This window comes from Perognathus longimembris, chromosome 1, assembly GCF_023159225.1.
Source record: "Perognathus longimembris pacificus isolate PPM17 chromosome 1, ASM2315922v1, whole genome shotgun sequence".
NCBI lineage: Eukaryota > Metazoa > Chordata > Mammalia > Rodentia > Heteromyidae > Perognathus > Perognathus longimembris.
The window spans coordinates 15,672,735-15,700,216 of NC_063161.1; the positions used below are offsets into that span (position 1 = coordinate 15,672,735).

Consider the following 27,482-nt stretch of genomic DNA (forward strand, 5'->3'; position numbering starts at 1 on the left):
AAAGCTCAGGGACAGCAAAAATAAATAAATAAAACAAAACCAAAAAAGATCCTGGAGAGCTACCATATTGAGGACACCGCTAAAGGGTGCCCTCCATGACCCAGGAAGCAGACTTTCATCAGAGACAAATCCACTGGTTACTTGCTCTTAAACTTCCCAGGTTCCCAAATGGAAAGTGATAACTTCCTGTGGTTTAGAAGCTAAACCAGGTTTTTGTTGGTTTGTTTGTTTTGCATAATAGTAGCCTAAATGGACTATGGAGAAGAAAAGGCAGAGTTTCTTTTTTTTTGGCCAGTCCTGGGCCTTGGACTCAGGGCCTGAGCACTGTCCCTGGCTTCTTTTTGCTCAAGGCTAGCACTCTGCCACTTGAGCCACAGCGCCACTTCTGGCCATTTTCTGTATATGTGGTGCTGGGGAATCGTACCCAGGGCCTCATGTATATGAGGCAGGCACTCTTGCCACTAGGCCATATCCTCAGCCCCTAGGCAGGGTTTCTTAACCCAGAACAATTGACATTTGGGAACAGGTAACGGTTCTGACTCGTGGCTATTTATTGTATGCTATAGGATGTGTAGCAGTAGCCCCAACTCATCCCCCTAGTTATTGATAGTGTCCCTAACCTAGAGTGGAGACACCTTCCTTTGTAAGGTAGAAAAAGGAAGAAAGCAAAGAAATTCCTATATCTGCCTCTCTCACTTGGCCTAGAAAGAATACTGGACTCCAGAAAATGAATTTTACCTAGAAATTTAGAATGTATGTATGTATGTATGTATATATGTATGTATTTTGAAGTTTGAATCTTAGGACCTTTGTACCTGCTAGTCAGACACTATATACTTGAGCCAGCTTTTTGTGTTTGTACTAATTTGTCTTGCATATTAGATGTTTTTCCCTTACAGTCTCACAAAAATTCAGCTGGAACCACAATCCTGCAGTACCAACCGTGTGGGTGTATTTTTCCACAAGAACAACAACTGGTTCTGATGGCAACTGATGCCCTGAAGTTCAGTTTGACTCAGTTCTGAAACTCATACTCCAGATTTAGTATCTTTCAGGGCTCACTCTGTCCTATACATACTAATCTCATGTTGACACTTGGACTGACTCCCCAAGCCCGCTCCCCCAACACGATGTCCTTCTCTGGCTCAACAAGTCTTTAGAATAGCTCAGAAAATGCAAGAAAAACAGACTGTTCACTATTATCAGTCGCTTGATTGTTTCAAAAGCAATTTGTTTGCTAGCTTATCCCAGGACTGAAAACGCCATAAATGGTGGCACCACTATGATCACCCCACCCCTCCCCCATACCTTGTCCTGTACATGGCTTCCAGTTGGCTGCCAAATGATGTTTACCCTAACCCATTCCCTTTTCCACTGACTACTTTATATTTTGCTATTTTTTAAATGCATATATCCTTTATGTATTTTCAGGGATCTTCTGCATTTTTAATGCAAAAATTCTTTGCTTGCTAGGCAAGCACCAGTTTGGCTGACTTCAGGAGGAAGGAAGGTTTAAAGCTATTATTTATAGAAGGTGTTTTATTGTCATTGCCAAAGGATAATGGGGAGAAGAATGGAGCAGTTGAACAATGAAGGAAGGAAATGAATGAATTCCGGCTTGGGGTTGGGGGAAAATGTACAACAGCTGTGCACCCAGCTGTAGAAGTGTTTTCAAAAAGTGAAAGAAATGACAAACAATAAATTCTATGTACTGCAGCCAGCAGTGAGCACTTCTAAGAGAATGTCCCAGCATTTGGTATGCTAAACATAAAGAAAGGGATCGCATGGGGGAATAGTTTAGGTGGAGATCATTAACTTTTAAATATGATATTCTTTTTGAATTTCAAGGGAAATGAAATGATCACAAGGCTACTAAAAATAAATGAATATTTAACATGACTTCTTCAGGGTTGGGACAATCCCCAGTTATATTTTGAGAGTTTATCGGTTGGTGAATGAGCCCCACTCAAGTCAGCAGATTCAGTAGGATATCTTTCATCATTGAAAGAAATATTGGTTCCCACAGAAAAGCCTACTGCCATCATGTTCAGTTTATTGCCAAAATTGAACACAACTCTTTAATAAAATATATGCAATATGGTAAGATGGAGAACAAGATGATTTTTTTTTCCCTAGTTCAATAAGTAGAAATGAAGTAACCATCAATTTAATTAGGCAAACAGGGCATGCCAATTTGAATGTAGGATTCCCTGAAGCCTTGTAAAATATGGTGTAGAGAAAGCAATTCTGTCTAGCTCGTATTTACAATTGTGGAAGTTATATAATTACTACATAAATATTCATCGACATTCTTCAGGGAAACCTCGTACAAATGAAATAAAGGAAAGCCATACATGAGCTTTACATTACAAAGAAGAAAGGAAGTGAGGCCCTTCGCCCTCCCGTGGGATGCTGGTCACTGGACGTCCCAGATCTCACAGAGGAGCGGCGTGAACTTGTGGTCGTTCACCCTCCATGACATCAGCATCTCGGCGTGGTGATGATTGAACGTCCGCAGCTCTGTCAAGCGACCCAAAAGGCAGGCAAAGTGTTGAGGGTTTTCAGGTTGGTGAATCTTGCACAGCTTTTGTAGGACATCAAGCAGAGGTTCCTGGAGCTTCTCTACTGCCTCTCTATCCTTTATGTATTGTCTATCTGTGTTGGAAAATAAAATAGCAAAATGAAAAGAAGGATGGAAGCGGTGACATTGATTGAGATGCATGGTACTCATAAACTGACATGTTCAATTCAACTCCCCTTGTATAATGACTTAAAGATAATTTTTTTTTTTTTTTTTTTTGGCCAGTCCTGGGCCTTGGACTCAGGGCCTGAGCACTGTCCCTGGCTTCTTCCCGCTCAAGGCTAGCACTCTGCCACCTGAGCCACAGCGCCGCTTCTGGCCGTTTTCTGTATATGTAGTGCTGGGGAATCGAACCTAGGGCCTCGTTTATCCGAGGCAGGCACTCTTGCCACTAGGCTATATCCCCAGCCCCTTAAAGATAATTTTTAATGGAAAGGAAGGGAGGGAGGGAGGGATGAACGAAGGAAGGAAAGAAGGAAGGAAGGAAGGATGAAAGGAAAGAAGGAAGGTAAGGGAGGGAGGGAAGAAGAATGCAAGCGTTAAAGCAGAAGCGCATTCATTGGGTATAATTTTGGAATGCTAACTTTTTGGAAAAATACATTTACAATTGTTTTACCCTGTACAACAACTTCTATAAAGTGTTCAACTTAATTTATACAGATGCATGCATGCATGTGCTCGCGCGCGCGCGCACACACACACACACACACACACACACACACAAATATGCATGAAACTACGGTAGATCAACATAGAGAACATCCTGTACTCTCTAGAAACTTCACAATCAAAGCCCTGGATAGTAACCCAGAGATTAGCACCCGCATGCTTCCTGGAGGGACTCTTCCTAGGTGTAGAATGCCTGGGTCAGAGGGATCTACATGTGTAATTTCAGAAGCTTCTGCCAAACCGATTTCCTCTTGTAAATCATAATTTTGTTTATAACTATAATAATCGGTGAAAAGGTAAAAAAAAAATAGCTTCTGTCTCAATATCAAAGCCAGACTGGGAAGGAAAGTCCCTGAGACTCTTATCTCCAATTAATCGCTAAAAAGCCAGAAGTGGAGCTGTGGCTCAAGTGACAGAGAATTGGCCTTGAGCCAAAAAGCTGAGGACAGTGGCCAGGCTTTGAGTTTAAGCCCCAGGACTGGCACACACACACACACACACACACACACACACACACACACAGACACACACACAGACACACACACAACCAAAAAACAAAGTAACAATAACAACAACAAAATGCTTTCAAGCTAACTTTGTAGTGATGTTTGAACATCGTGAACACGATATTTGCTCCCAAAATATTAAATTTGAAAATAGACACATTTGAGCTGAGATTGGTGGCGCATCTCTTCAATTAATTTTTAATTAACTACTTAATTTTAGGTACAGAGATATTCAACTGTGTTTAAAACAAGAAAATTGGGAACATACTGCTATGTAATTGTACATCCATTCAATACAATCTAATACACACTTTACAACAAACTTCCACAGTATTTTTTTTCCATTTTTTGAAACAGAGTCTCATGATGTAACTCAGGTTGTCTTCAAACTCATGATTCTCCTGCCTCAACTTCCTTGTTCTGGGATTACAGGCATGGGCAACCATGCCCAATTTAACAGTATGATTAGGCTGGGGATATGGCCTAGTGGCAAGAGTGCTTGCCTTGTATACATGAGGCCCTGGGTTCGATTCCCCAGCACCACATATACAGAAAACGGCCAGAAGTGGCACTGTGGCTCAAGTGGCAGAGTGCTAGCCTTGAGCAAGAAGAAGCCAGGGACAGTGCTCAGACCCTGAGTACAAGGCCCAGGACTGGCCAAAAAAAAAAAAAAAAAAAAAAAAAAAACAGTATGATTTTTTTTTAATAGCTTGAAAAATAGCTTTTGAGAAAATGTGAATGTTTTAAAGATATCACCTGCTCTATTATGTTATAAAGTCTATAATTTCACTGATACCCCACTCAAATGTCATTGACTTAGACTGACTACCAATGAAAATAGCATTTTCTTACCACTTTCTTTCCTTACCTGCCCCGCCCCAAAAAAGAAAACACTATATTTTAGTAATGTGCACCACCTCCTGGGAACATATTTTTATTTGTTGCTTCATTTATCATCAGCCTCACCACCCTAGAATGGGGGCTTGCTGGGATCTGCACTCTACTGCATCTCCATGTCTGGAACTATCTTTAGTACCTAGTAGATATTCAGTAAGTACTGAGAGACCTATCAACGTGCTAACGATTATCCCACTCAAACGATAGTTATAGGCTGTTTTGTGTTTTCCCTGTGTGGTTTTCAGATTTTTTTAAAAAACATAATCAACATGACTTTATACTGAGCAAACAACAAACAGTATAGAAATCAAAATGCAACACTGAACTTACCTGGAGAAAGAATGACAATGGCTGTCAGCAGAGCGTATTCCTCTTGGGTCATTTTCAATTCACCAACACTTTTATAAAAGCTAAACATAGGTGCTATATATTCATCAGAGATACCTAGGAGAAAACGTTGAGAAACTACAGTTTCTGGAAAGTTTTGAAGCCATCGGCAAGCATACAAATGGAAACACTTTATATACATCATAATAGTTACCTCATTTGCACAATTCTACTCAAGTAATTACTGTATATGATAGGCCTCAGGCAAAACAGAACTTTGCAAAGAAGACCAGATATAGCCTAATCTGTGATTTTACCAGGTGTATTTGGAATTGCAGTTAAAGGCCACCCCATGCAATACCGATAAATGTTAGGGAGAGTCCATCTTTTAAAAACAAGCCAGATGTGGTGATAGATTTCTATAACCCGGGTGCATGAGAGATGTAGGTTTATAGAATATAGCTATGGAAAACAAAACCAGGCTGCTGGTGTGACAATAGTGCCTGAAGCCTTGAACTCAAACTCCAGTACTGTGAGAAAGAGGAAAGAAGGAAAGAAGGGAGGAAAAGAGAGAAGGAGGGAGGAGTGAGGGAGACAAAGAGGAAGGAATCATTTTCTAGCTGGCACTTAATCTTCTTAATGTTGATATCTATGGCCTCTGATACAACTAAAAAAGTTCTTGTTCTTCAGTTCAGAATTACTAACAGCTCCAGCACTATTCAAAAGTAGGCTAGGTGTTGTTCTTGTTTTTTGACCATATAGAGTTTAAACTCAGGGTTTAATGTGTGCTAGACTTGTGCTGTATGATTTGCACCATACCTCCAGCCTCTAGTTATTTTTGAGGCTGGGCCTCGTTTTTTGGCTAGTCTGGACCGAGCCATCCTCCTATCCATACTTCCTGCCACAACCGGAATGACAGCACTCTATGGAGTCTCCTGAACATTTTGTCTGGCTGATCTCAAACTTGGATCCTCCCAGTCTCAGCCTCCCAAGTAGCTAGGATTACAGGCCTGAACCACTGAATCCAGCTGGGTCAAGATCCTCTGGAAAGGATACTGGTTGCTACCTGAAGAGCCAAGCCTATTTTACCCACTGCTGACAAGACATGGATACTTGGAAATTCTCTTCAGATGTAGAATGTCCAAGATCAAAGACATCATGTACAGAAGAATCAAACCCTCCTAATCCTCCTCCAGATCTGCCCCTATCTTGGAATTCCCATTCTCCATGACTGATGTCCTCATCTAACCAGTTGTCTATGCCTGAAAACTGAATTTCGGGTGCTTAGTCTTCTAGATTCTTCTACTTGTTCCCCTTCAACTGCCACTCTCTCCTGCCTACACAGCCGTGGCACTGACTTACTTTAAGTACCATCTTTTGTCACCAGGATGACTGTACCTCCCTTCTTGTTTGGCTTTGGGTTTTTTTTTGTTTTTGTTTTTTTTTTTTGGCCAGTCCTGGGGCTTGGACTCAGGGCCTGAGCACTGTCCCTGGCTTCTTCTTGCTCAAGGCTAGCACTCTGCCACTTGAGCCACAGCGCCACTTCTGGCCATTTTCTGTATATGTGGTGCTGGGGAATCGAACCTAGGGCCTCATGTATACGAGGCAAGCACTCTAGCCACTAGGCCATATCCCCAGCCCCATGCTTTGGGGTTTTTGTTTTTTTTTTTGCCAGTCCTGGGGCTTGAACTCAGGGCCTGAGCATTGTCCCTGCCTTCTTTTTGCTCAAGGTCAGCACTCTGCCACTTGAGCCACAGCGCCGCTTCCGGCTTTTTCTATATATGTGGTGCTGAGGAATCGAATCCTGGGCTTCATGTATACAAAATGAGCACTTTACCACTAGGCCATATTCCCAGCTGTACCTCCCTTCTTCCTGGTCTTCCTGTCTTTAGTTTATTCCTCGTCCATCATTCTCTATCCAGATACCAGAATAACCTTCCTGAAATTCCAATGACACGCTTTCTCCTCTACTTCATGCATGCTTTCAAAACCTCTTGATGCTTTTTGGCATAGTTTTAACTCTGTTCCATTTTACATAGGAGCCTCTGGGATCTTTCTCCTGGCTTGTCATACAAGACAGTAATAATAGCCATTCATATTTACTGAGTACTTCTCAGTACTCAGTACTCTTAGCACTAGGCACTGTTCTAAGTACTTCTTATGTTCTAATCACTCCTTCTATTACCACCCGTGAGGTAGATACAGAGAGCTATTTACCTTGATCAAAGACATATAGCTAGTGAGATGTGGATTCATGGTGTAGTGAAGCTGGTGGGTGCTGACTAAGCTGCTGTCTTCTCCTGAGATCTTGTCTCTTTCCCTAAACAATTCAGCCTGTGGGAGGTGGAGCTGTAGCTCACATGGTGAAATGCTAGCCTTGAGTGAAAAAAAGCCAAGCAAGGGACAAGGCCCTGAGTTCAAATCCTCAGCATTGGCACAAAATAAGAAACAATTCAGTTTGACTCAGATGATAATAGGCTGTTTTCGATTCCTTCCCAAACTAGTTCTATAGTTAAAGAGCTTTAGATGAACCAAAAGCAGAATACAATTTGACTCTGTATTCTAAAGGGTTCAATGAGCATCTAAAGGCACTCTTTACACAAAGTGAGCTTATCAGAAAAGATTTTAAAAGTCTCACTTTCAGAAGGATCTGAAGAATCCTTAACTGAATTCTTGACCTTTCCCTCTCTAGTCCACATCATACACTTTGCCCTGGACTTTCGATTCTGTAATTGACTCCAGTGGGCTGTATTCACAACACAGTCTTTGTTGAATGAACTTGGCAATTATATCATGTGGAAGAGCGCTCTTTATTGAGAACACCCTCGGCCATACTCCATACAAGTGAGAATGAGAGGGACTGATGTCTGTCAGTCACAAATGTCAGGTCTGGATTCCAATAGTTTGAAAGGTTATGAACCAGCTCTGAGTTTGAAATCACTCCATAGTCTACGGCCATACCACCCTGAACGCGCCCGATCTCGTCTGAAATCACTCCATATCTTGGCTTTAGCTATGGCTTCAACTTATTAAGCTTTCATTTTCTCAGTTGTGAAATGTGACTTGCAGAATGGTAGTATTACATGGGCTAATAGAGAATGTTTAGCACAATCCTATCTGATAATAAGTCCTCAAAAATGTTAGAGCAGATAATCATAAATAGCTATTGTTATTCGGGTGAGTGGAAGTAACATACTAACTCATCTTACTTCAGTTCATATTAATCATAGGTTAAATTTGTCTACTTTTGACTTTACCATTATTTCTTTTTAAAGTCATGCCACATCTTACTGGAGAGGAATACAAAATGGAAAAACAGTGATTTGTACTAGGACTTTTCTAGTTATAAAAGCCCAACTAAGATCTGTCTTATTTCACCAAGTTTTTGTTTCAATCTTCGAAAATGACAATCTTTACATTTCCTATAGCTCTGTTAGACTACACGCGTCAGCTTTGCCTCCCTAAAATAATCATTGGTGGCCACATCATAACCTCACACAGTAGATAAGGTTTGAAGATAATATTCAAGACATGTGACTTGCAAGTATTCAGTTTTTATAAATCATTTTTGATTATTTAATTGTCTATCTCATTTATCCTTTAGATTCCCATTCATTCTCCAAACATATAATCTTCATTAATTATCTCATTACAGTTTGTAATATTGGGGGAATATTAAAATATTACTTTTGTTATTATTCCATCTTCTGTATGTTGTAAAAGTCAAAGAATAAACATAGAGAAAATGTAGGAAACAAAAAAGGTGAGTTCAAGAATAATATTCCCATAGGATAGATGAAATATCAGTATGTTCTGGTCATTAGTAAACTGTCACAATACCCATGCCAGCATAAACAGTAACTAACAAATGTGTAATAACATCATTGTCCTGAAGGGGGAACCCTTTGCCTATTTTCCTGCATCCTCATTCTTTCTGAATTCTTGCTCAAAATGTGTTTCATGTTTGCTCTTATAACCAATTAGCTTGATTTTTTTTTTGTTTTTGGTCACAAGAGGGGGCTGTTTTCTAAGTCAACTACAAGACTTTGCTACAAAAAAAATTCAAATTTTTAAAAATTAAATTAAAAATATATTCTTGTTTCCATTTTTTCAAGAGTTGAATAGATAATTTAGTAGGAAAAACTGAGTAACCAAAATGGACTGAGCCTCTGAAAAGACCAAAAAAAAAAAGCATTCTGTGGCTAATAAATTCATAATCATAAATAACAATGTTTATTAAACTAGGAAATATTATATTTTGCTCATTCCTTGTGATGAGGTGACCTAGTTGTAAAAGTGAGGTAAAGGATCTCATTAAGACAATGGAAACATTCTTGGGGTGCTAAGAAATATTTCAACACCTAAAATCTACCCAAGTAAGTCATTTGTGTCTTACTCTTACTAATTTTTAAAGGTTGCTATGAACTTTGAAATATTAAAAATATTTTCAATAGCAAGTAGACTTTTGCACTAGTCTTAGTGGTTAAAAATTATCTGCACAAATTAGGCCTGTTTAGGGGTTTTCAAGGTTTTGGACAATCAACAAATGTCATCAATGTTTGTAAATCTGTGCTGGTGCTGAGCATACAAAGTCCTTAAGTAGTTAACAGATTCATGGAAGAGGCAGATACATAAGTAAATACATAATATCCCAAACTGAGCATGTACTAAGGACCTGGAGAATACAACTGAGGAAAAAAAAAAGACAATGGAAATATGGACTCCTGCATTGCTCTAATGCTTCTCCTCATTTGGAGATTCTGTCTTATAATTGAGCACCAAGTGATCCATCCCCCAAAGTTTTGTGTGAACACTTGGAAAAGCGAGATCAAGGCAGGTGCTGGTGGCTCACATCTGTAATCCTAGCTACTCGGGAGGCTGAGATCTAAGGGCTGTGGTTCAAAGCAAGCCTAGGCAGGAAAGTCTGAGACTCTTATCTCCAATTAACTACCAAAAAAGGCAGAAGTTAAGCTGTGGTTCAAGTGGTAGAGCACTTGAGCTAACAAGCTCAAGGAGAGCACCCAGGCCCTGAGTTCAGGCCCTAGGAGGAAGGTACACACGCACACACACACACACACACACACACACACACATACACAAAGATGGACACATATTAGTGTGAGGGATAGTATGATATAAGCAACTTACACAAAGGAGTGCTGGTTTTTCATTCCCTAGCCCTCTGTTAATAGCTCTATGGCCTTGGATAGGTGGTTTAGCCTCTGTAAGTCCATAACAAGAACATAACACTCAACTATGGATGCTATTGGAAACAGTAGTGATAATCTGCATAAAGATGGAACATTCCAAAAATCTTGAGATATTTGTCATCCTAATAAATACTTACCTATTTTATGTCTATTGTGTGGATTAAAATTAAAAAGCTAAGAAAAAAAGAACAAAATTTTAGAGGTTATTCATATTTGAAAAGAATAGAACAAGTCGCTTTTGTCAGTAAGAGATTATTACTAATTTCCTTACTGTAAAAATGTAAATGTGTTTATGTTTTCCAGCCTGTTTTAATCCTATTGTGTTTTATGGCATCATAGGATTGCTCCTATTTTTATTAAAACTTTCAGCTTAGATGCACAGTTTGCATTATAATACTACATTAAAAATAAAATCATTGAGTGAGTAAAAACAACTGGACCAGGAATGGTGCTAGATACATTTCCTGAAGGCTCAATTAGCATTAATAAACACAGCAGTTCCCAGTAAGTAAAAGCAACTCAGGAGACAGGATCTTTGTGTAGAATTGAGATTTAATCATAGAAAACAAAGGAGTATGAGTTTGAAGAATAAGAAAAGAAATTTCACATTATATTCTATAAAGACTTTGGTAGGCATAGACAAGGTAACTTTGAGAGGTTATGTTATTCTAGAAGTAAATGTACAATAGAAATAAGAATGTGTGACATTAGCATAAGAATTAGAAGTTATTCTGAAAGGTCATCTTGCAAGATCAGGTTTTTATGTTATGTGGAAGAGGCAATGTTCTCAATATCCACTCGGGAGAAGGAAATTCATAAATATTAATAAATGGAAGAAACATCATTATAGATAATAAAATACGAAGCAGCATGTGACTTGGGATGGTTTTTATTGTCACAATATGTGGTTGATATTTGGAAAATGTATCTTATTATGAGCCAGAGACCTGAATATTTATTTTCACAAATTATATTCTGAAAAACTTATTTTTGAACTTTTCTGAAACTGGCAAAGCCACAAGTTCTGACACTTTATGATATTATAAGCAAAGCACTTCTGTTCAATTAGTTATTATTTATTGTACTGTTTTGTGTTTTTGACCTGCAAGAGCATCATTATTTCTCTTTTAGATTGTGTATTAGGCTTTCAGAGTCTCCTTCCTTTTTCTAAGTCATTCCAAATCTTCATTCACGTTACTGCTAGGAAGAGCTTTCTATGGTCATGCTAGTCTAGTTACAATACTGCAAAGGCTCTCCAATATATAAGAACTCAGATAAACTTCATTTGGGGCATTCTACATCGTTAGTTATCTAGTATTTTTACATTTTACACATCCAAAACACTATTTTCAAAACATGAAGGTACTAGTGAGTGCTGTACATGAAAGTTTTTTTTTTTATTTCACCACATCATTGTCCTTTTTGTATTCTTTTTGTTGTTTTTGGTACCAGTCCTGGAGCTTAAATGCAGGACCTGTGTGCTGTCCCTGAACTTCCACTTGAGCTCTATCACCACAGCTCCACCCCCAACTTTTTGGTGGCTTATTGGAGATAAGAGTCTCCTGGGTTTTCCTGCCAAGGCTGGCTTCCAACAGTGGTCCTCAGGTCTCAGCCTCCTGACTAGCTAGGATTATGGGCATGAACCACTGGCACTCAGCTCCAATGATTAAAAATAAACTCCTATCTTGTTTAAGATCTAATTTTTTTTTGGTCTCTGTTACCAGAGCAAATCTCTAACTTAAATTATATATGACACTCTATTGTGCTTGATTTCTTTTCATATCTATTTCTTCAAGAAGACAGAGACCTTGAGAATTGGGACTCTCTCATTCATCTTTGTATCTTCAGTACACCCAAGGACATAATCAACAAAAGCATCTCAAAACAGAAAAGGTAAGTAAAAGTAAGCAGATACGTGAATACAGCTCTTACTAAAACTGATCCTTCGCTGTTACTGTACAGGTGTCATACTGGAAGAGTCAAAGAGAAACAGGATTGTAGATTGACTTGGAGATCATCAAGAAAAATGAGGTGAACTGATATGCCAGTATATTCAGGAATATTAAGCTGTATTCTGAGATGACAGAGAAGCTTGGCTATTTATTGTTAAGGCTTGGGGGTGTCAGCCATATCAACTATACAACTAATTGCCAGAGATTGTCTTTAGGCAAAAAAAGAAGTAGGTGTTTATAGAATATTAATTTGATAATGGAAGGACAGAATGGCTGTTTTTCCTTGCTATAGATAGCTGATATATTGCAAAGAAATATGGGACAGTCAAAACCCAAGAGAACCTAGGTATAATCACCTGCCTAACTTTTGTTCCTAAGGATTTCATGTCTTCATGGCCATAGCACTCCATTTAACCCAACAGTTTCAGCCTTTGTCCTAGATGCAGGAAGCTCTGGGGAGACCTGTGTGTTGCATTTAATTCTAGGAAGTAGACTCCAGCCTAGTCTTTTGTGTTGATCCTCATGACATATCAACTAATGCCATAATTGATATATTGACTAATTGACATATTGAGAAGTCTTTTGTCTTATGAGCTTCACCACGTTTCCTTGAGCTCTAACCCCTTGGCATATTCCTAAACGCTATGATTTCCAACAAGATTGTCAGTAGAGAGTAAAGAAGGGGGGATGTGGGAAGTATGAAAAGAGATCACTCAGAGGGACTGTTTTCCCCAAAGACTATGAATGAGTGGACTAAAGGAAAGAAATGAGTTGACAGCTCTGAGCTCTATTTGAAATAAGTGATCAGTAGTATAAGGTAAACTGATGCCGCTGCTTCTGTTTTGTGGTTCAAGAAGAGTACTGGAATGTAGTTTGGAATTAGAGAAAACGTTTTCTCAGGGAAATAAAAAAGCCAGGAGTTGACAATATCCAATGAATGAAGAGATGATCATATTTAACAGACCATGAACTCTAAGCCAGGTCAGGTGAAAAGAAGTCAATGGATAGAGGGTTACTGGACAGCAGGTTAACCGATGGAAGTTGTTTTGGAGCAAAGAATTACTAGAACCAGGGGATGCTAGAAGGGGGAGAACTAGAAAATTAGAGGATAATGTCTGAGAAGGGATGCTTGGGACTGAGGCTTTTGCAGGGTCTAGGTCTGGTATTAGATTCATAGTATCTCCCTCCAAGTGTAATGAAGAGCCATTTGGATATTTTTGTGAATCATGATTTTAGCTTCACTTATATCTCTCTTTTTAATAAAGCTCAGAGTAGGAGCAGTTAGTCTGATAACCACCAGCGGCTGCCCCAGTGAATATGATGGATACACTGACATGGTCTTCTCCTAGGCCAGCTTCTATGCACAGCTCCATGCTAGTGCACCTCACTTGGGCTTTGTTAGGACTGGGTTATCCTCTGAGACTTGCTATACTCATCCTTCCTTTTTCCTTTCACAGGGGTCAAGTCAGTATGGTGGTGTGAAGATGGTTTTCCTCATCTACACCTGCTTCTTTCTCTTTTATTTTTCAGAGACATTTCCCCTCACTACTCTTTTGCATGTTTTAGCCCACCATGGTTTCTGTTTTAAGACCTGAAGCTCACATAATTAGAATAAGGCCAAATACGTAGTAGGTGTTGAATAGTGGTTATTCTTTGTCATTATTATGAATATATCCAGCCATTATGCATACATGCCTTTTGTAAACATTAGGGATTTTCCTCTCAGTATCCCAGAAAACTTCTTGGGAAAACTTTGTCTCAGATGAGCCATAGGGAATGCCATGTTCTCTGTCAGTCATGCTGGGAAACGGGACCCAGTGATTACCACAAAAACGGCAGTAACTGGTCAGATATAATCCCAGTTAGTTAGGAGATGGAGCTAGGAAAATCATTCTCCAAGGCTAATCCATGTAAAATTGTAAGACCTTACCTGAAAAGAAACTAAATTCAGAGGTCTGAGAATGTGGCTTACATGGTAGAGCATTTGCCTAGTAAACACAGGTCCTGAGTTTAATCACAGAACAACAAATTAACTAGACAAGAGAAAATAAAAGGGAGCTGTGCATCTGAGACAGGAGAGAAGTCGGAGCACTTGCTGGGTAATTCTCCTTCAGATGTCCTCTCATGTAAAAATGTTGACTCCTATGGTAGAAATTATACCCCCTTTTTTGATTATCTGGTAATTGAACTAACTTTAAATGAGTCACTGAGGAGGAATCAGTCAAGAGGAGGAAGAGAGGAAGAGGAAGATGAGAAAAGGAGGAGAAGAAGTGGGAGAACACAGCAGATCTTCTATAACCAAACTCTTTGTCCTTCACTTATACTAAGTGGAAAAAACAAAAAACAAAAAGATTTATTCCCCAAAGTTAATTACTAGAGGCAAGATACAGATGTGTTAAATATAGGGATAAAACGCTGATTTGAAAAGAGGCAATCACACTTGATAAAGCTTTTAATATCAAAATGCATGTTAGACTTCAGAAGGAATATTAAAGTCAAACGAAATTTCAAAGGTGTTGAATTGGTTTAGGTCTGTTTTTGTAGTTTTAGAAAATGAAGAAGAGCCCAGATATAGTATTGGTAAGTAGAGGAACCTTAGAGTCAATCCAGCTTCCACAGTTAGCATTCTTAACTGCCAGACTATCTTGAAACCAAATGCACCTAAACCTGGAGTTAAAAGATCTTTCTGTAAAATAAATAATATTTTGCCATACAACTAAACATTCTTTTGGTGATGTATTTCATAAATTGGGTTTGACACAGGAATATTTTTTCAGAAAAAGAAAATAGTCCCCAAATTCATGGAAGCCAGAACAAAGCCAGCGCAAGCAATTTTGGCTTTATCCATCATGAATTAAGGCCACGATTGTCCAATTGTCAGCATAAAAGAGAAAGAACCACTCATGTACACTCATTAGATACACTAACCAACACATACTTGTGAAAACTCACTATGTAATTTTAAAATATTTTCTAAGTTGGAGTGTCAATTACTGGTTGTATCTTCAAAATCAGGATATTTATGTAGCCAGCTAACCACCAGTAAGTAAAAAAAGAAAAAACAAAACAAACCAGAATTGTATATATAAGAGAAGACAAATAGCAAGGGTTGTAGAACTCTGTGCTACATTGGAGATTACCTAATGGAACCCTCACTCCTTAGCCAACACACACACACACACACACACACACACACACACACACACTCCACAGAGTGGGACAGACAGAGAAAGAAACTAGTATTTATCTTGCAAATTTTATCTCCTACTTGCTCTGGGCCTTAATTCTCATTAAGAAATATGACTGAAATTCATATTTCTTGATCAGTGTCTTTCAAAGAATAAGAAGCTGAGGGCTTTCTGTCTTCCTTTCCCCCACCATCAAGGACAAGGATCACATCCTTGAGACCTTTGCATCTTTACAGGTGTCTCTCATCCTGGCTTATCCCAAGAAAACTTGTAAAGATTGGTTTTGATGCTTGCCTTTGATGCTTGCCTTCCTCCGTTCAGAAATCTTCCATATCCAACCCATTACATGAGAAATAAAATATTTAGCTCAACATTCATGGTTCTATTTTCCTCTCTCTATGTTTGTGGCATTTTTCTATCATAAAAAAAGAATATTTGAACCAAGGCTTTGAACATTCCATGCATTCAACACACACACACACACACACACACACACACACACACGGCACCATCTACATGTAAGAGTCTGACTTTGTGAGGTGTACCAATGTCTTACCACTAACCAGATCACTTACCACTGTTTCGAATTCTTTCTTCCAGTAGGTCCGCATGTCCTGCTGGAAGTTTCTTATTGAAAATCTCAGCTGAGCGGAGGAACATAGCTTCAACCGCAGACCCTTTCAGCAAAGCAATCTGATCTTCATGATCCAGGGTCTGAAAGCCTGAGTAAAGATGATCCGCAAATATCAAGAAGATGTCCTGGCACAACACTGTAATTTCACATTGCATATGTATAATACTGCATAGACAGGACAAGATTTCACCATCACCATTGGCAAAACATCTCCCTGACATGATTTTTTTATTGTTTTATAACTGAATGTTCAAGTTGAGTCAGTGGGGTATCAGGTGTAACCTCTCCAATAGTAGATGACTTTTGCCTTCACTGAGTAAGACAAACCAAGCAAATTTGATTTAAAAAAAAGAGATGTCAAGTCTATACCAAGTACATGTATTATATAGCAGAGACAGACCGAGTCAGAGAAAGCAACCCTCAGAAGCAAGGGGCTGGCAGATTATCTTCGAGTCATTATTTCAATCACACTTGCTGTACAGGGTCAACTCTGAAGAATGAAAGCCTCCATAGTTGGGGGGGGGTGTATATCTATGTGTATCCAGAATATTTAGCTGAGTCGTCATGACTGGTTAGTCAAAATTTGGAGTTTGAGTAGCACCCAAATGTCCCCCCCACAAAAAAACCCATCAGGCTCATGTTGAGTTGTTTTTTCTGACCTTTGAATTACAGAAAACAGACAAGTAGGGGAAAGAACTGCCAACCAGAAGGAATATAACACCTCCTGGAAAATATGAAGTTCTTATCTAGTCTTATATGGCACAGTCCCCAGCAGCCCTCTGACCTTGTTCCCTGCTCCTGTTTCTCCTCTCTCTTGGCACTCCTGTCATGATGTCAGGAGGACATGCCATCAGATCTCTGCTCCAAGGCTATGCCACCTAAAATAACATTCCCAGTTCTCACTGGTCTTCACTCACTTTACTTCTGTTCATAGAACTTATTATTACCTGACATGACTGTAGGGATTTATCTGCATATTTGTTCATCGTCTGCTGCCCCCACTTCTGGGGCAGAGGCTCTCTATCTTGCTTACCTTTGTGGCCCTTATATCCCAAGAATAATTTGGTAGATAACAGAATGACAAACTAAATGAATGAATGAATGAATGAATGAATGGGAAACAAACACAAATTTATGCTGGTACACACACAGTAACAGAGCTAAATAATGTCATCAGGGACAAAATGGCTTCTGAAAGGTATAAATAGCCCTGAGAATTGAGAGAACAGAGCAATATTAAGGGTTAAGAATCTGAACCATGTCTTAACTCCTCACTTCCAGAACCCTGGACAGTGCCTGACCCAATATATATATAAATGAAATGGAAAGACTCAATTCGGTTTCTCACAAAATACCTTTCACAACTGGTATTATATTGCTATGCTTACTATCTGCAAAATATTGGCACTTATGTCATTATTGCTAAGTAAAAACTTTCTTCTCAAAGAGTGTTTGCCTTATAGTTCACACACACACACACACACACACACACACACACATACACACACACACTTTTCCTTCTACTTCACTTTTGGGCCATATATGAATGGTTTTCTCTCTCTGAACTAGACAAGCCATTGGGAATTACACAATGCTAAGCTATTGCTTTCAGATAAGCTACTTCTTGAGATTACTTTTGGCTTCAACCATTTCTCAGTTCAATATCGACTGATGGTTGGACCTGAAAAATCTTTTCCCATAGATGGCCAAATATATCATATTTCTTTACCCTTCCTCATTTCTTCCTCCTCCAGAGTTTCCCCATGTCTTTTTTTTTTTAGTCAGTCATAGAGCTTGAACTCAGGGCCTGAACACTGTTCCTGAGCTTTTTTGCTCAAGGCTAGCACTCTACCACTTCTTTCCACAGTTTTTACTTGTATAATCTTGGTTTTTGATCAACCTTGCCCTCAGCTAATTAGCATATATTAAATTAAGTTTGTCTCTCTCATTGTTAATCAAGCAATGAGAGAATATTAATGTTTCAATGATAATGAGAATTTTATTCCCCCATTTTATGAGTTTTATGTAGACTTACGTTATCTGTGACACATTTAATAAAATAGTAGCATAATGCTGGCAAAAGGAAAGCAGATTAGCCTGTCTAATTAAAATCCTATATCAGAAGTTACCTGCAATTTGAAATTACAGTGTTAGACTGCAGTGTGAAGTATCTATTAGGCTCGCTAGACCGACCATGGGATTATAATGCATTAATATCTTTTGAAACACTGAGATAATTTTAACCTGTTAGCTTAGATAGCATCAACAATGTGACAGAAAGAATAGTAGGATAAAGATGAAACTCTTGCTTTCCACTTTTGTACTGGTACCAGTAGAATGACTGTGGCTAAATCCTTCCCTTCACATAAATGATTGTTCACTAATTCCTACCAATTTTTAATCTGTCATATGTTTGTTCCTTTTTTTTTAAATCCCCCTCACTACTATTGCTTAGTTTCAAACTCTCCTCCCTGGTCTTGTATAGTAGTATACTAACTGATAGTTTCTGCCTCCCATTCCTTTTAATTTAAAACCATCAAATCCAAATTTTATAAACTCACCTTCCTGTACCATTTTTTAACATATCCTCTCTGAAAAAGTAAAAGCCACCAAAACTTCTTTACCATCCAGCAGACAAGAATTAAATCCCCTACTTAGGCCTTTATTGTCTGATATAAGCTTAGGGTTTTTTTTTTAATCTAACCAGGAAGCCCACTAAAGTCCCATCGCTGATAATTATGAGCACACGTGGTCTTGTCCATACCTCATCATCTTTTCACAGAAGATCTCTTAACTTGGAATGAACTTGAGCTGTGCAGATCAACACCTTTTTTTTTCTTTTAGTACCCAACTCAAATATAATCCTTTCCTTTTCTCTCTCCGACACAATTGGCAACTAATTACTCCATATTCAAGTAGTTCTTTGTATGTGTTTATATGTACACATACCATTCTATATTAATAGCTTTTTAACTGAGCATTATAGAGAAAATATATAATAGCATAGATATGACCTTCCAACCATTCTCCTTGAGAATAGGTAAGCACTTAGTATAGGATGATTAATCATCAACTATTATTGAATGAATGAGTGCAAATAGCTGCAAAGTCCCTATTTTTATTTTTATCTGTTGATTGAGAGGAGGAGTTACTATAAGTGATTTTAAATATCCTTTCTGGCTCTCAGTTTTTGTGTGTATGTAACCAGACAAATTTATTTACATTCATGAGTGAATTGCATCTTTTCATGTTACACAGTGCTGGAAAATACAGCAGAGAAATAACTATATGCAAAAACCAAACATTTGACAATAGAAATAATGATAGTAGATCTGAACATACAGGATGGTTGTGGCAACTGAATAAAATACTGTATGCAACGTGGCTGACTGATGGCACATTTGAAACACTCAATAAATATTAACTTCAATCATTAAGGAAAAAAATACCTGGCAGCTTTTTTGTGAATTCTACAAGAATCTGCACATGACTGGTAGCCATTTCTGTTAAAATGAGAAAATTTTCTTCTGCATTGAATTCTTCTTTTAACTAAATTTTAAGAAAAAAGCAAATGATTATTAAGTGTCTAGAAAAGGATTGATCAATCATATACAAACATTACAGGAAAGCAAGTGGGACTTAGATAATAAAATTTAAAGAGCCAGCTCAGACCTTTGGGAAAGCAATTCTACTAGCAAGATAGATGCAAGACTTGTTCCTTGGCTGCTTAATGCTGCTGAAAGTTTAAATCATCTTAAGTTCTCAGCTCAAATCATTTCAAGTAACATATTCATATATAAATTGAAAAGATTCCAGTAAGTGCTAACTTGAAACAAATGCATTTTCAAGTAGGGTACATACAATTTTATTTGTTATTTCCTGAGGCATCCTCTGTTTTCTATATGAATCCATGATGTAATGGAGAAGATTCTGTTGATCTGGGCTGAGCTCAGTTTTCTCCTACACTGGCAAGAAAATAAAAGGTGTTAGGGAGGTTGGTGATAAAGTTTTCTTCCTATATGTGCATTCATCAAAGTTTTTGTCCTACATGTGCATTTGTCTAGTGTCAACTAATAGAAAAGTATTTTGAAAAGACCTAAAACCAGCAATTATGAGTGCTAACCTACTATATAAACGCTTTCTCTGAGTCTTGGAACAAGTAATTTCATTGCACTAAATTTGTTTCAAGTTGTTTATTTCAAGTTGCCTATCTAGAAAGAATAGCACAATATTTCCTCCACACATTTCTTGGGAATAAATAATAACATGGCTGTGAAGCCTATTGAATCTGTTCATGATGAAGGTCAGTGAAAGTTTAATAGAGTCTTTTGGGGAGTGTCAACATTTTGTTTTCTTCTACCAAAATTGCACTTGTAAAGCACTAACTAATACAAAACTAATACATTTGAAAAACTGGAACTAGATGAAGTTGCCAAGAATAAAGTAAATATCAGTGACTGGTAATGAGTTATCTGGCCAGATCACCAGATCATAGGGTTTATTGCTTTTTTCAGGGAACTAAAAATTCTTCCAAATGTTCTATACATTGTCACAGTATGTGCCTGTGTCTAATCACCCAGGATGCTATTCCCTATTTTGTCCTATGCTACTGAAAGGATTTCTTGAGAAATTCACAACTTGGTGAGACATAGCTTTTCATGTTGATATGTTGATAAGTATCCATCTCTGTTTTCTTCATAGGCCAGGACAAATTTACAGCCTCAGTTGAGTTGAAGGGGTTTTCAGTAACAGGGCAGAAATGGACATCAATATCCAGTTCATTCTCCTAGTACAAGTAAAATGGAAGGAACCAGGGAGAATTTATACTATTTTTTAAACCTTATATGCTGATACTATTTAATTTTGCATTTCTGTCTTGGTTATACACCAAGGAAGGAACCCATTTTAATGCACAACTGAATGAGAAATTCTGCTGCTTGTGATCTGAACACCTCTCAACCATCTCCCTGGGTTCCCGAAGTCCCATCTCCTTCTGGCTTTGGCAGGGGCCTTGGTATGTGATTACCCTAAATGACTTGGTCGTGGAGGTCACTTGTCGTAAGTCACGTCCTTCACTGTCCTCATTCATGGGCTGATCGGCATGTTGCTTCACATTTTTTCTCAGGCGTTTAGATTTACACTGGATTTCAGTTAACAAGCCTGAAAATATAAGCACAAGAGACTTCATGGCAAAGAAGTATCATAGGACATGGTCACGAAGCAACTGCTGGATGGTGGTGCAGAAGATCTGTACACAACTACTTCAAGCCCTTCAGACCCTTAAAGAGAAAAGGTCCAGCTTTAAGAATTGATCTTGAATAAGAAGTCTAACTTCTGTGAATCTGAGATTCTTAATTTGTAAAGTGAAAACAAAAAAGCACCCTTAGGGGTTGTTGTTGTTGTTGTTGTTTTTAAATAGAATGATTATAATCAGATGTGTTTTTATTTGTGTATGCCCAAAACCGGGGCTTGAACTCAGGGCCTTACTCTTTAACTTAGCTTTTTTGCTCAAGGCTGGTACTTTACCACTCAAGGTATACCTCCACATTTGTTTTTTTGTTTTTTTATGAATAGTTGGAGCTAAGAGTCCCATGGAGAGTTGGGCTTCAGTCCACAATCCTCAGAACTCAGCCTCCTAAATAGCTATGATTATAGACATGAACTATTAGGGCCTGGATAATCAGATTTTTTAAGGGTACATTATATCAATAATTTGTGATATTAAATCATTGTACAAAATGGAACATATTCAGTCAATAAAACAATGATTTACCATCTCTCTACTGCTGTCTATGAAACCTGTCTCAAAATGCGCTGTGTTTTAAACATTAACATTAGAGTATTAGCATCAATGATACATACTGTACCATATGAAGTACATTCATTTTTATGTTAAATACATATATTAAATTTATTAGGTAAACCAAATGTTAATGTATTTTAGGGAAAGGTTTTAAAATCTTGTTAATATTTACAACTATACAAATGATTGAAAATCATAAAGGTTAAATTATGTATGGAGTGTGTGTGTGTGTGTGTGTGTGTGTGCATGCACATGTGTTGGTCATCGGGTTTGAACCTCAAGGCCTGGGTGCTATCTTTGTTTGAACTGGTTGTGCTTAAGGCTAGTGCTTCACCACTTGAGCCATAGATCTGGCTTGGTGATAAGAGTCTCATGAACTTTCCTGTCCATGCTGGCTTTAAATCTCTATCCTCAGATCTCAGCCTCCTGAGTAGCTAAGATTACAGTCATGAGCCACCAGTGCCCAGCTCCTGTGAAAATATTTAAGTACCACAAAGTGGATATTTAATATTCTCCCCGCCAAAAGGCCCATGTGTTAAAGGCTTGGTCCCTAGTATTGTGTTGTTGTTGAGAAGCGGAGGCTGCTGGGAAGTATTTAGCTCACTTCAAAGCGGTTTGTGACACCCCATCCCCTTCCTCTTTCTCTTGTTTCCTTGCAATGGCCTAAGCAGTTTTGCTCTGTCATGAGCTTCCCAGCACTGACATTCAACATGTCCGCCAGAGGTCTAAATGCAATGAGTCCCACTGATTACAAACTAGAAACTCCCAAACTATGAACCTAAAACAACATTTTCTTTTTATAATTATCACAAGTCTTTTTAAGTGATAAAAAGATGACCAAACTTTTTTGAATGATCACATAATGTCATCATTGGTTTATAAACAGAGCTATAAAAATGGTACAGAATAACTTTTCATATTATCATCAAATTTCTTTATTCTCTCAATGAAACAAAGTTCCAGAAGTACTTGGTATAGCAAATGAATTTGTAGTCTCATGAAAGATCTGTATCTGATACTGGAAAAATTTGTGTTCAGAAACAATAACACTACAGATTTTTCTAAAGAGACTGGTGCCGAATGCCCTCAGAGCTCAAATGGAACAAGTTCATATTTAAGTGATGAGCAACATGAACCTCTCAGTGTCAATGGATTTCCATTGAGAGATTGGATTCCAGCAACATTCCTTATTCGGGTTCTTGTTTCATGTATGCTAAAATGAGATTGTGATCAGCCACCATAAAACTTTCATCCACCTGGAGCTGGATTATTTACACAGACCTATTTCCCCGCTCCTGCACACATCAATTCTCTGGGTCCATCCCAGTTGCCTGTATAGTTCAGGAACAATAGCTCTGGAGTCACCTTCCACAGGCTTTTATTTCATGTGACATTCCTTTCCTGAATGTGATCATCCCCTTGGTGACATTTGTTTGTCTATTTGTGTTTGAGGAAGAACAGACCATATCTCAGAATCTGAGTGGTTCGTAGAGCTTGCAGAATGAAAATTAATTATGCTATATACTAATATGCATTCCAATTTTGGATGAAGATTGTGACTCCTCACAAAGCCATGCAGTTAATACAATGTCTCTTTATCAGATGATAGGATAACACTATATTAAAACTCAGGGTAGTTAATTTCCGGTATGAACCTATACAAGTTGATTCAAAGCTATACCAAGTGAAGGTGGAGTCTTAATAAAATGACTTGGCTTAAAACTCTATTTAGACAACTCAGAGGCAGTTACACTTTATAAAGCATTTTTACTTTTTCCCCACCATGGTGAATTTTTAGCTTAAGTAAGCAACAAATAAGAAGTACATTAAAATCAAATTTGGAGGGAAACTTTCAGACTGACATTCTCTGTGGCTCATTAACGCATGTTGTTTTAACCATATGTTAATGCCATTTTTCATTTCATGTGCAAACCCTTGCAATAAAGAACCAAAACATTCAATTTTTTTTTCATGAGAAAGCAGTGCCCTTTAGTTGACAGTATGGATGATTTCAGTGGTCCATTACCCTTTTCAAAAACCTAGATGGCTCAGTAGATATTTTCTTTAGTATGTGAAGAAACACTTTCTCAATAGGGGTTACCTACCATCTGCCTCCTTAAGAGATTTTTAGTGGAATTGAATTGCTTGAAGTGAATACCTGTATACATACATTCAGCCAACATCCCCATCTCTTTGCACTTCCTTAGTCGGCACTCTTGGCATTTTCGTCGCATGTACATGTCCATCACACAATTGCCCCCATTTTTACACTTGTACACGGCGTTCTTTGTGATGCTTCTCCTGAAGAAACCTGTGGGAAAAATGCAATCAAGCATTTTTTTTAAAAATCCCAGACAACTTCTCAAAATTTAGAGAAAATCAGAAATGCTTCAACATTTGTCCATAAACTGCTGGAGAGCTCCCCAGGAGCCTGAACTCAAAACTTGGGCTCTGTTCTTAGACTTTTTTCTCAAGGCTGGTCCTCTACTACTTGAGCCAAGCTCCACTTCCAGCTTTTTGGTGGTTAACTGGAGATAAGAGTCTCATCGATTTTCCTTCTTGAGCTGGCTTTGAATCAAGATCTGAGGATCTCAGCCTCCTGAGCAACTAGGAGCCATACTTTGGTATATCAGTCACAAACGACATTTACAATTGCATTGTATTATTGAGAAGAATGCTGTTTTTAATATTTCCAAAAGAAAGACAAATTTGAATTGTAGTGGGAAATTAGTAGGGTTTTTTTTTGAAGAAATTATTTTCATCTATCTTTATTGGGGACAATTATGAGTCAGAGAACACTAGGCATTAGGGTTATAAAGGGGAATAATTCATCCCTGCCCTTCTGGAGTTTAAAGGTTGCTGGAAGGCAAAGACATGCAAATAATTAAACAAGAGAAAGTGAGGGTTGAATGGAGGATTTGCTAGGAGCACAGGAGACACAGAATGGTGAAGACAGGAAGTGAGCAATGAACTAAGAGTTGGATATCGCTGTTTACCGTGTATTCCAGGAAAACATTGCATTCGGGTTTTCAATTCAGTAGTTAATATGCTGGCCTGGCACAGTAATAAAAATGCCAACCTTGATTTAAAAGCCAACATCTATCTCCCTTGAGAAGGTACAGCCTGTAATAGTTGGATTCTCAGAGCCTAGGTTATGACTGGCTTCATTTCTGTTTCTCCTTTCCTCCATGTCCCACTTCTACAATTTTTTCTCCAATTCATTAACTATAGATTTTGATACTTCCAGAGTTAAGGGGGTCCAAGAAAGAGAAGATTGTGGGAGGTGGGGGAAGAAGTAAAAGACAGTGCCTCCCTTCCTTGTACAGAGTCCACTCTCCCCTCCCCCCACTCTATAGATAGTTTCAGTTTTTGAGGATTCTGATACTTGTGGTCAAGTGGCCACCAAAATAATTAGTGGTGGTGTATGTGGGGTAGATTCCCATGATATAACTCCTTTGAACAATGAACTGACAGTTTAACAAAATGACTTATCAGGAAGCTGAAACTTGTTTTGTCTGAGAGACAGGGGGGTCAAGGGGAGGAGAGGGGCTAAATGACTAGTGGGTGAATATGGCTGAAATGCTCAATGTGAAAATAGAACTAGGAAACCTGAAGGGATGGGTGGAGTTGGGATACATAGGGAGGAAGATGATTGGAGGGGTGACACTGATCAAGATGCAGTGGACTCATAAACTGACATGTTAGATTGACCCCTTTTACAGCTATTCAAAAATAATAAAATCGATTTCTTAACATATTAATGGAAAAATTTTCAGTTATGAGTGGGTGTGATGAAATCTTGCATCATTCTGCTCTGTCCTACTCAGGATATAAATCCTACCCTTGCTGTATACTCTACTCAACCAATGGCACGTGAGAGATCATGTAGACATAACTTTCATTCCAATGTATTGCTATCATTATTCTATTTCACTATTAAACTGTTGATAATCTCTTACTGTGCTGATGTTCCTGACTCGTAAATTAAGTTTTATCATAGGCACATATGAATAGTGCATACAGGGTTTGGTACTGTCCAGTTTCAAGTATCCACTTGTGGTTCTAGAACATAGCCTCTGTGGATAGCCTCTATTGTTACTAGCCAGGTGAATTTCATGAGTTTTCAAAGGTGACTCATGTGTTAGACTCTTCATAAAACTCCTTCCATCATTGGTGTATGTTATTATCAGCACTACCTTGGTAGGAGCAATATACTTCTATTTGTGAGAAAAAGCCTCTTTTCTCTTAAAGTGGTTGGCTTCCTCTCTATTAATCTTCTAAGAATTGTTCTTCTGAAAAATTCCTGCTTTGGACAGGTGGCTTGGTGACTGTTAATTACATTTAGTTACATACATCCTTTTCCTGCTGTACTTTAATTACATTATCTGTGGAAAGCTTCCTGAGTTTTAGTGACATCCTGTAATTAAGTCATATCTTTTTTGCAGATTGTGAACCTCAGCCCAGTCAATCAGGTCAGAGGGGCAGGGCCTTCTGGGTTAGAGAGTAAAAGGGAGCAGCCTTCCTGCTCTGTGTGCTTGCTTGCCAGAGTTTTGGCTGATGGTGGGCTCTTCTGCAGAAGTAAACTTTTCCTTACCATGTTCCTTGCCAAGTTGGTGTTCTTATCCCTATGCAACACCCTACCATCCCAAACTATTTCTAACATATTCTAACCCACAATTTATACCTCTTTCTTCAGCAGATAGGAATTTGACAGCTCTCTCCACACTCTATTCCATTTCTTTATGTGGTGCAGATAGTATGTATTTATAACCCGATGTTGACTTTCCCTGGTCCAAGACAGGAGTCATTCTTATTTTCCAGTCCATCTTGTTATCCTAGACTTTTTGGAATAATATCTAATAGTTACTAAAGATTTACTGTCTATTGCTTAGTTATTTAATTCCCATATCAATTTTATGATGAAGATAAGATTCTTTCTCTCCACATTGTACAGAAAGCCTAAAAGGTACAAAAAGGCTAAGTAGCTTGGCCATGATCACATGCAGACAAGAAGGGCTAGAAAACCAGGAAGTCATAAGGTAAAGCTCAGATTCTTAAACCAATCTACTGTAATTGTCACCTTGGTGTCACAGAGTGCAAAATAACTTCACATTAAACATCTATTCCTGAATTCTGTGTTTCCTGAGCTGGGAGATAAGAAGAGAGAGAAGACATTATTGTCTTCCACCTTAGGGGGAAGATGAAAAAATAAATATGCAGCATACTACAAGACAGAAAATGGCTTGGACAGTAAGTGATTGGAATGTAGCAGTACAGTATGCTTCTATACTGTGTGCTTGTAAAAGCTGAGCTGCATTTCAGAAGAAAGGGTTGTAGTGACATTGGAAGTTTGCCATTTATTATGAAAATTCCCAGGAGCAGGCAAAAAAAATTCTAATAAAGTAAATATACTGTGATAATTTTTCTAACACTTGTAATTTGAATGTGTTAAGGAAAAGGCATTTTGTGGACTGACAACAACTCAATTTTGAATAAGGAGAATCAGAGAAAGCTTTGTGGAGGAAGAAGAATTTGAGGGAAGACCTGGAGAAGCAGTAGGATTTTTATCTTGAAGGAGGAAAGACATTCCAGGAAATGAGCAAAGCCAGAATGTTACAGAAGTTTCAAGGACTGGTAGATTATCTTAATAGGAGGACAGAGTATGGGAGAAATAATGATGGTGGGTAAGAGAATGTGGTGGGAATAGAAAGTTGA

The 27,482-nt window shown here is 38.3% G+C and overlaps 1 protein-coding gene across 2 annotated transcripts in view; it reads right to left on the reverse strand.

Moving 5' to 3' along the window:
- Positions 1-2,036: 2,036 nt before the first annotated feature.
- Nr1h4 (nuclear receptor subfamily 1 group H member 4) overlaps positions 2,037-27,482 on the reverse strand; it is a 36,845-nt gene continuing 11,399 nt past the window's right edge. The window contains exons 3-9 of one of the 2 annotated variants that reach the window (XM_048357444.1): positions 23,938-24,078; positions 20,991-21,124; positions 19,826-19,924; positions 19,414-19,513; positions 15,906-16,052; positions 4,984-5,097; positions 2,037-2,655 (exon numbers count right to left, since the gene is read on the reverse strand). In XM_048357444.1, the coding sequence (XP_048213401.1) occupies positions 2,417-2,655; positions 4,984-5,097; positions 15,906-16,052; positions 19,414-19,513; positions 19,826-19,924; positions 20,991-21,124; positions 23,938-24,078 (974 nt within the window). In that variant the 3' untranslated portion in view covers positions 2,037-2,416. Of the gene's footprint in view, positions 2,656-4,983; positions 5,098-15,905; positions 16,053-19,413; positions 19,514-19,825; positions 19,925-20,990; positions 21,125-23,925; positions 24,079-27,482 lie in introns of both variants that reach the window. The other variant, XM_048357435.1, reaches the window with a different exon arrangement.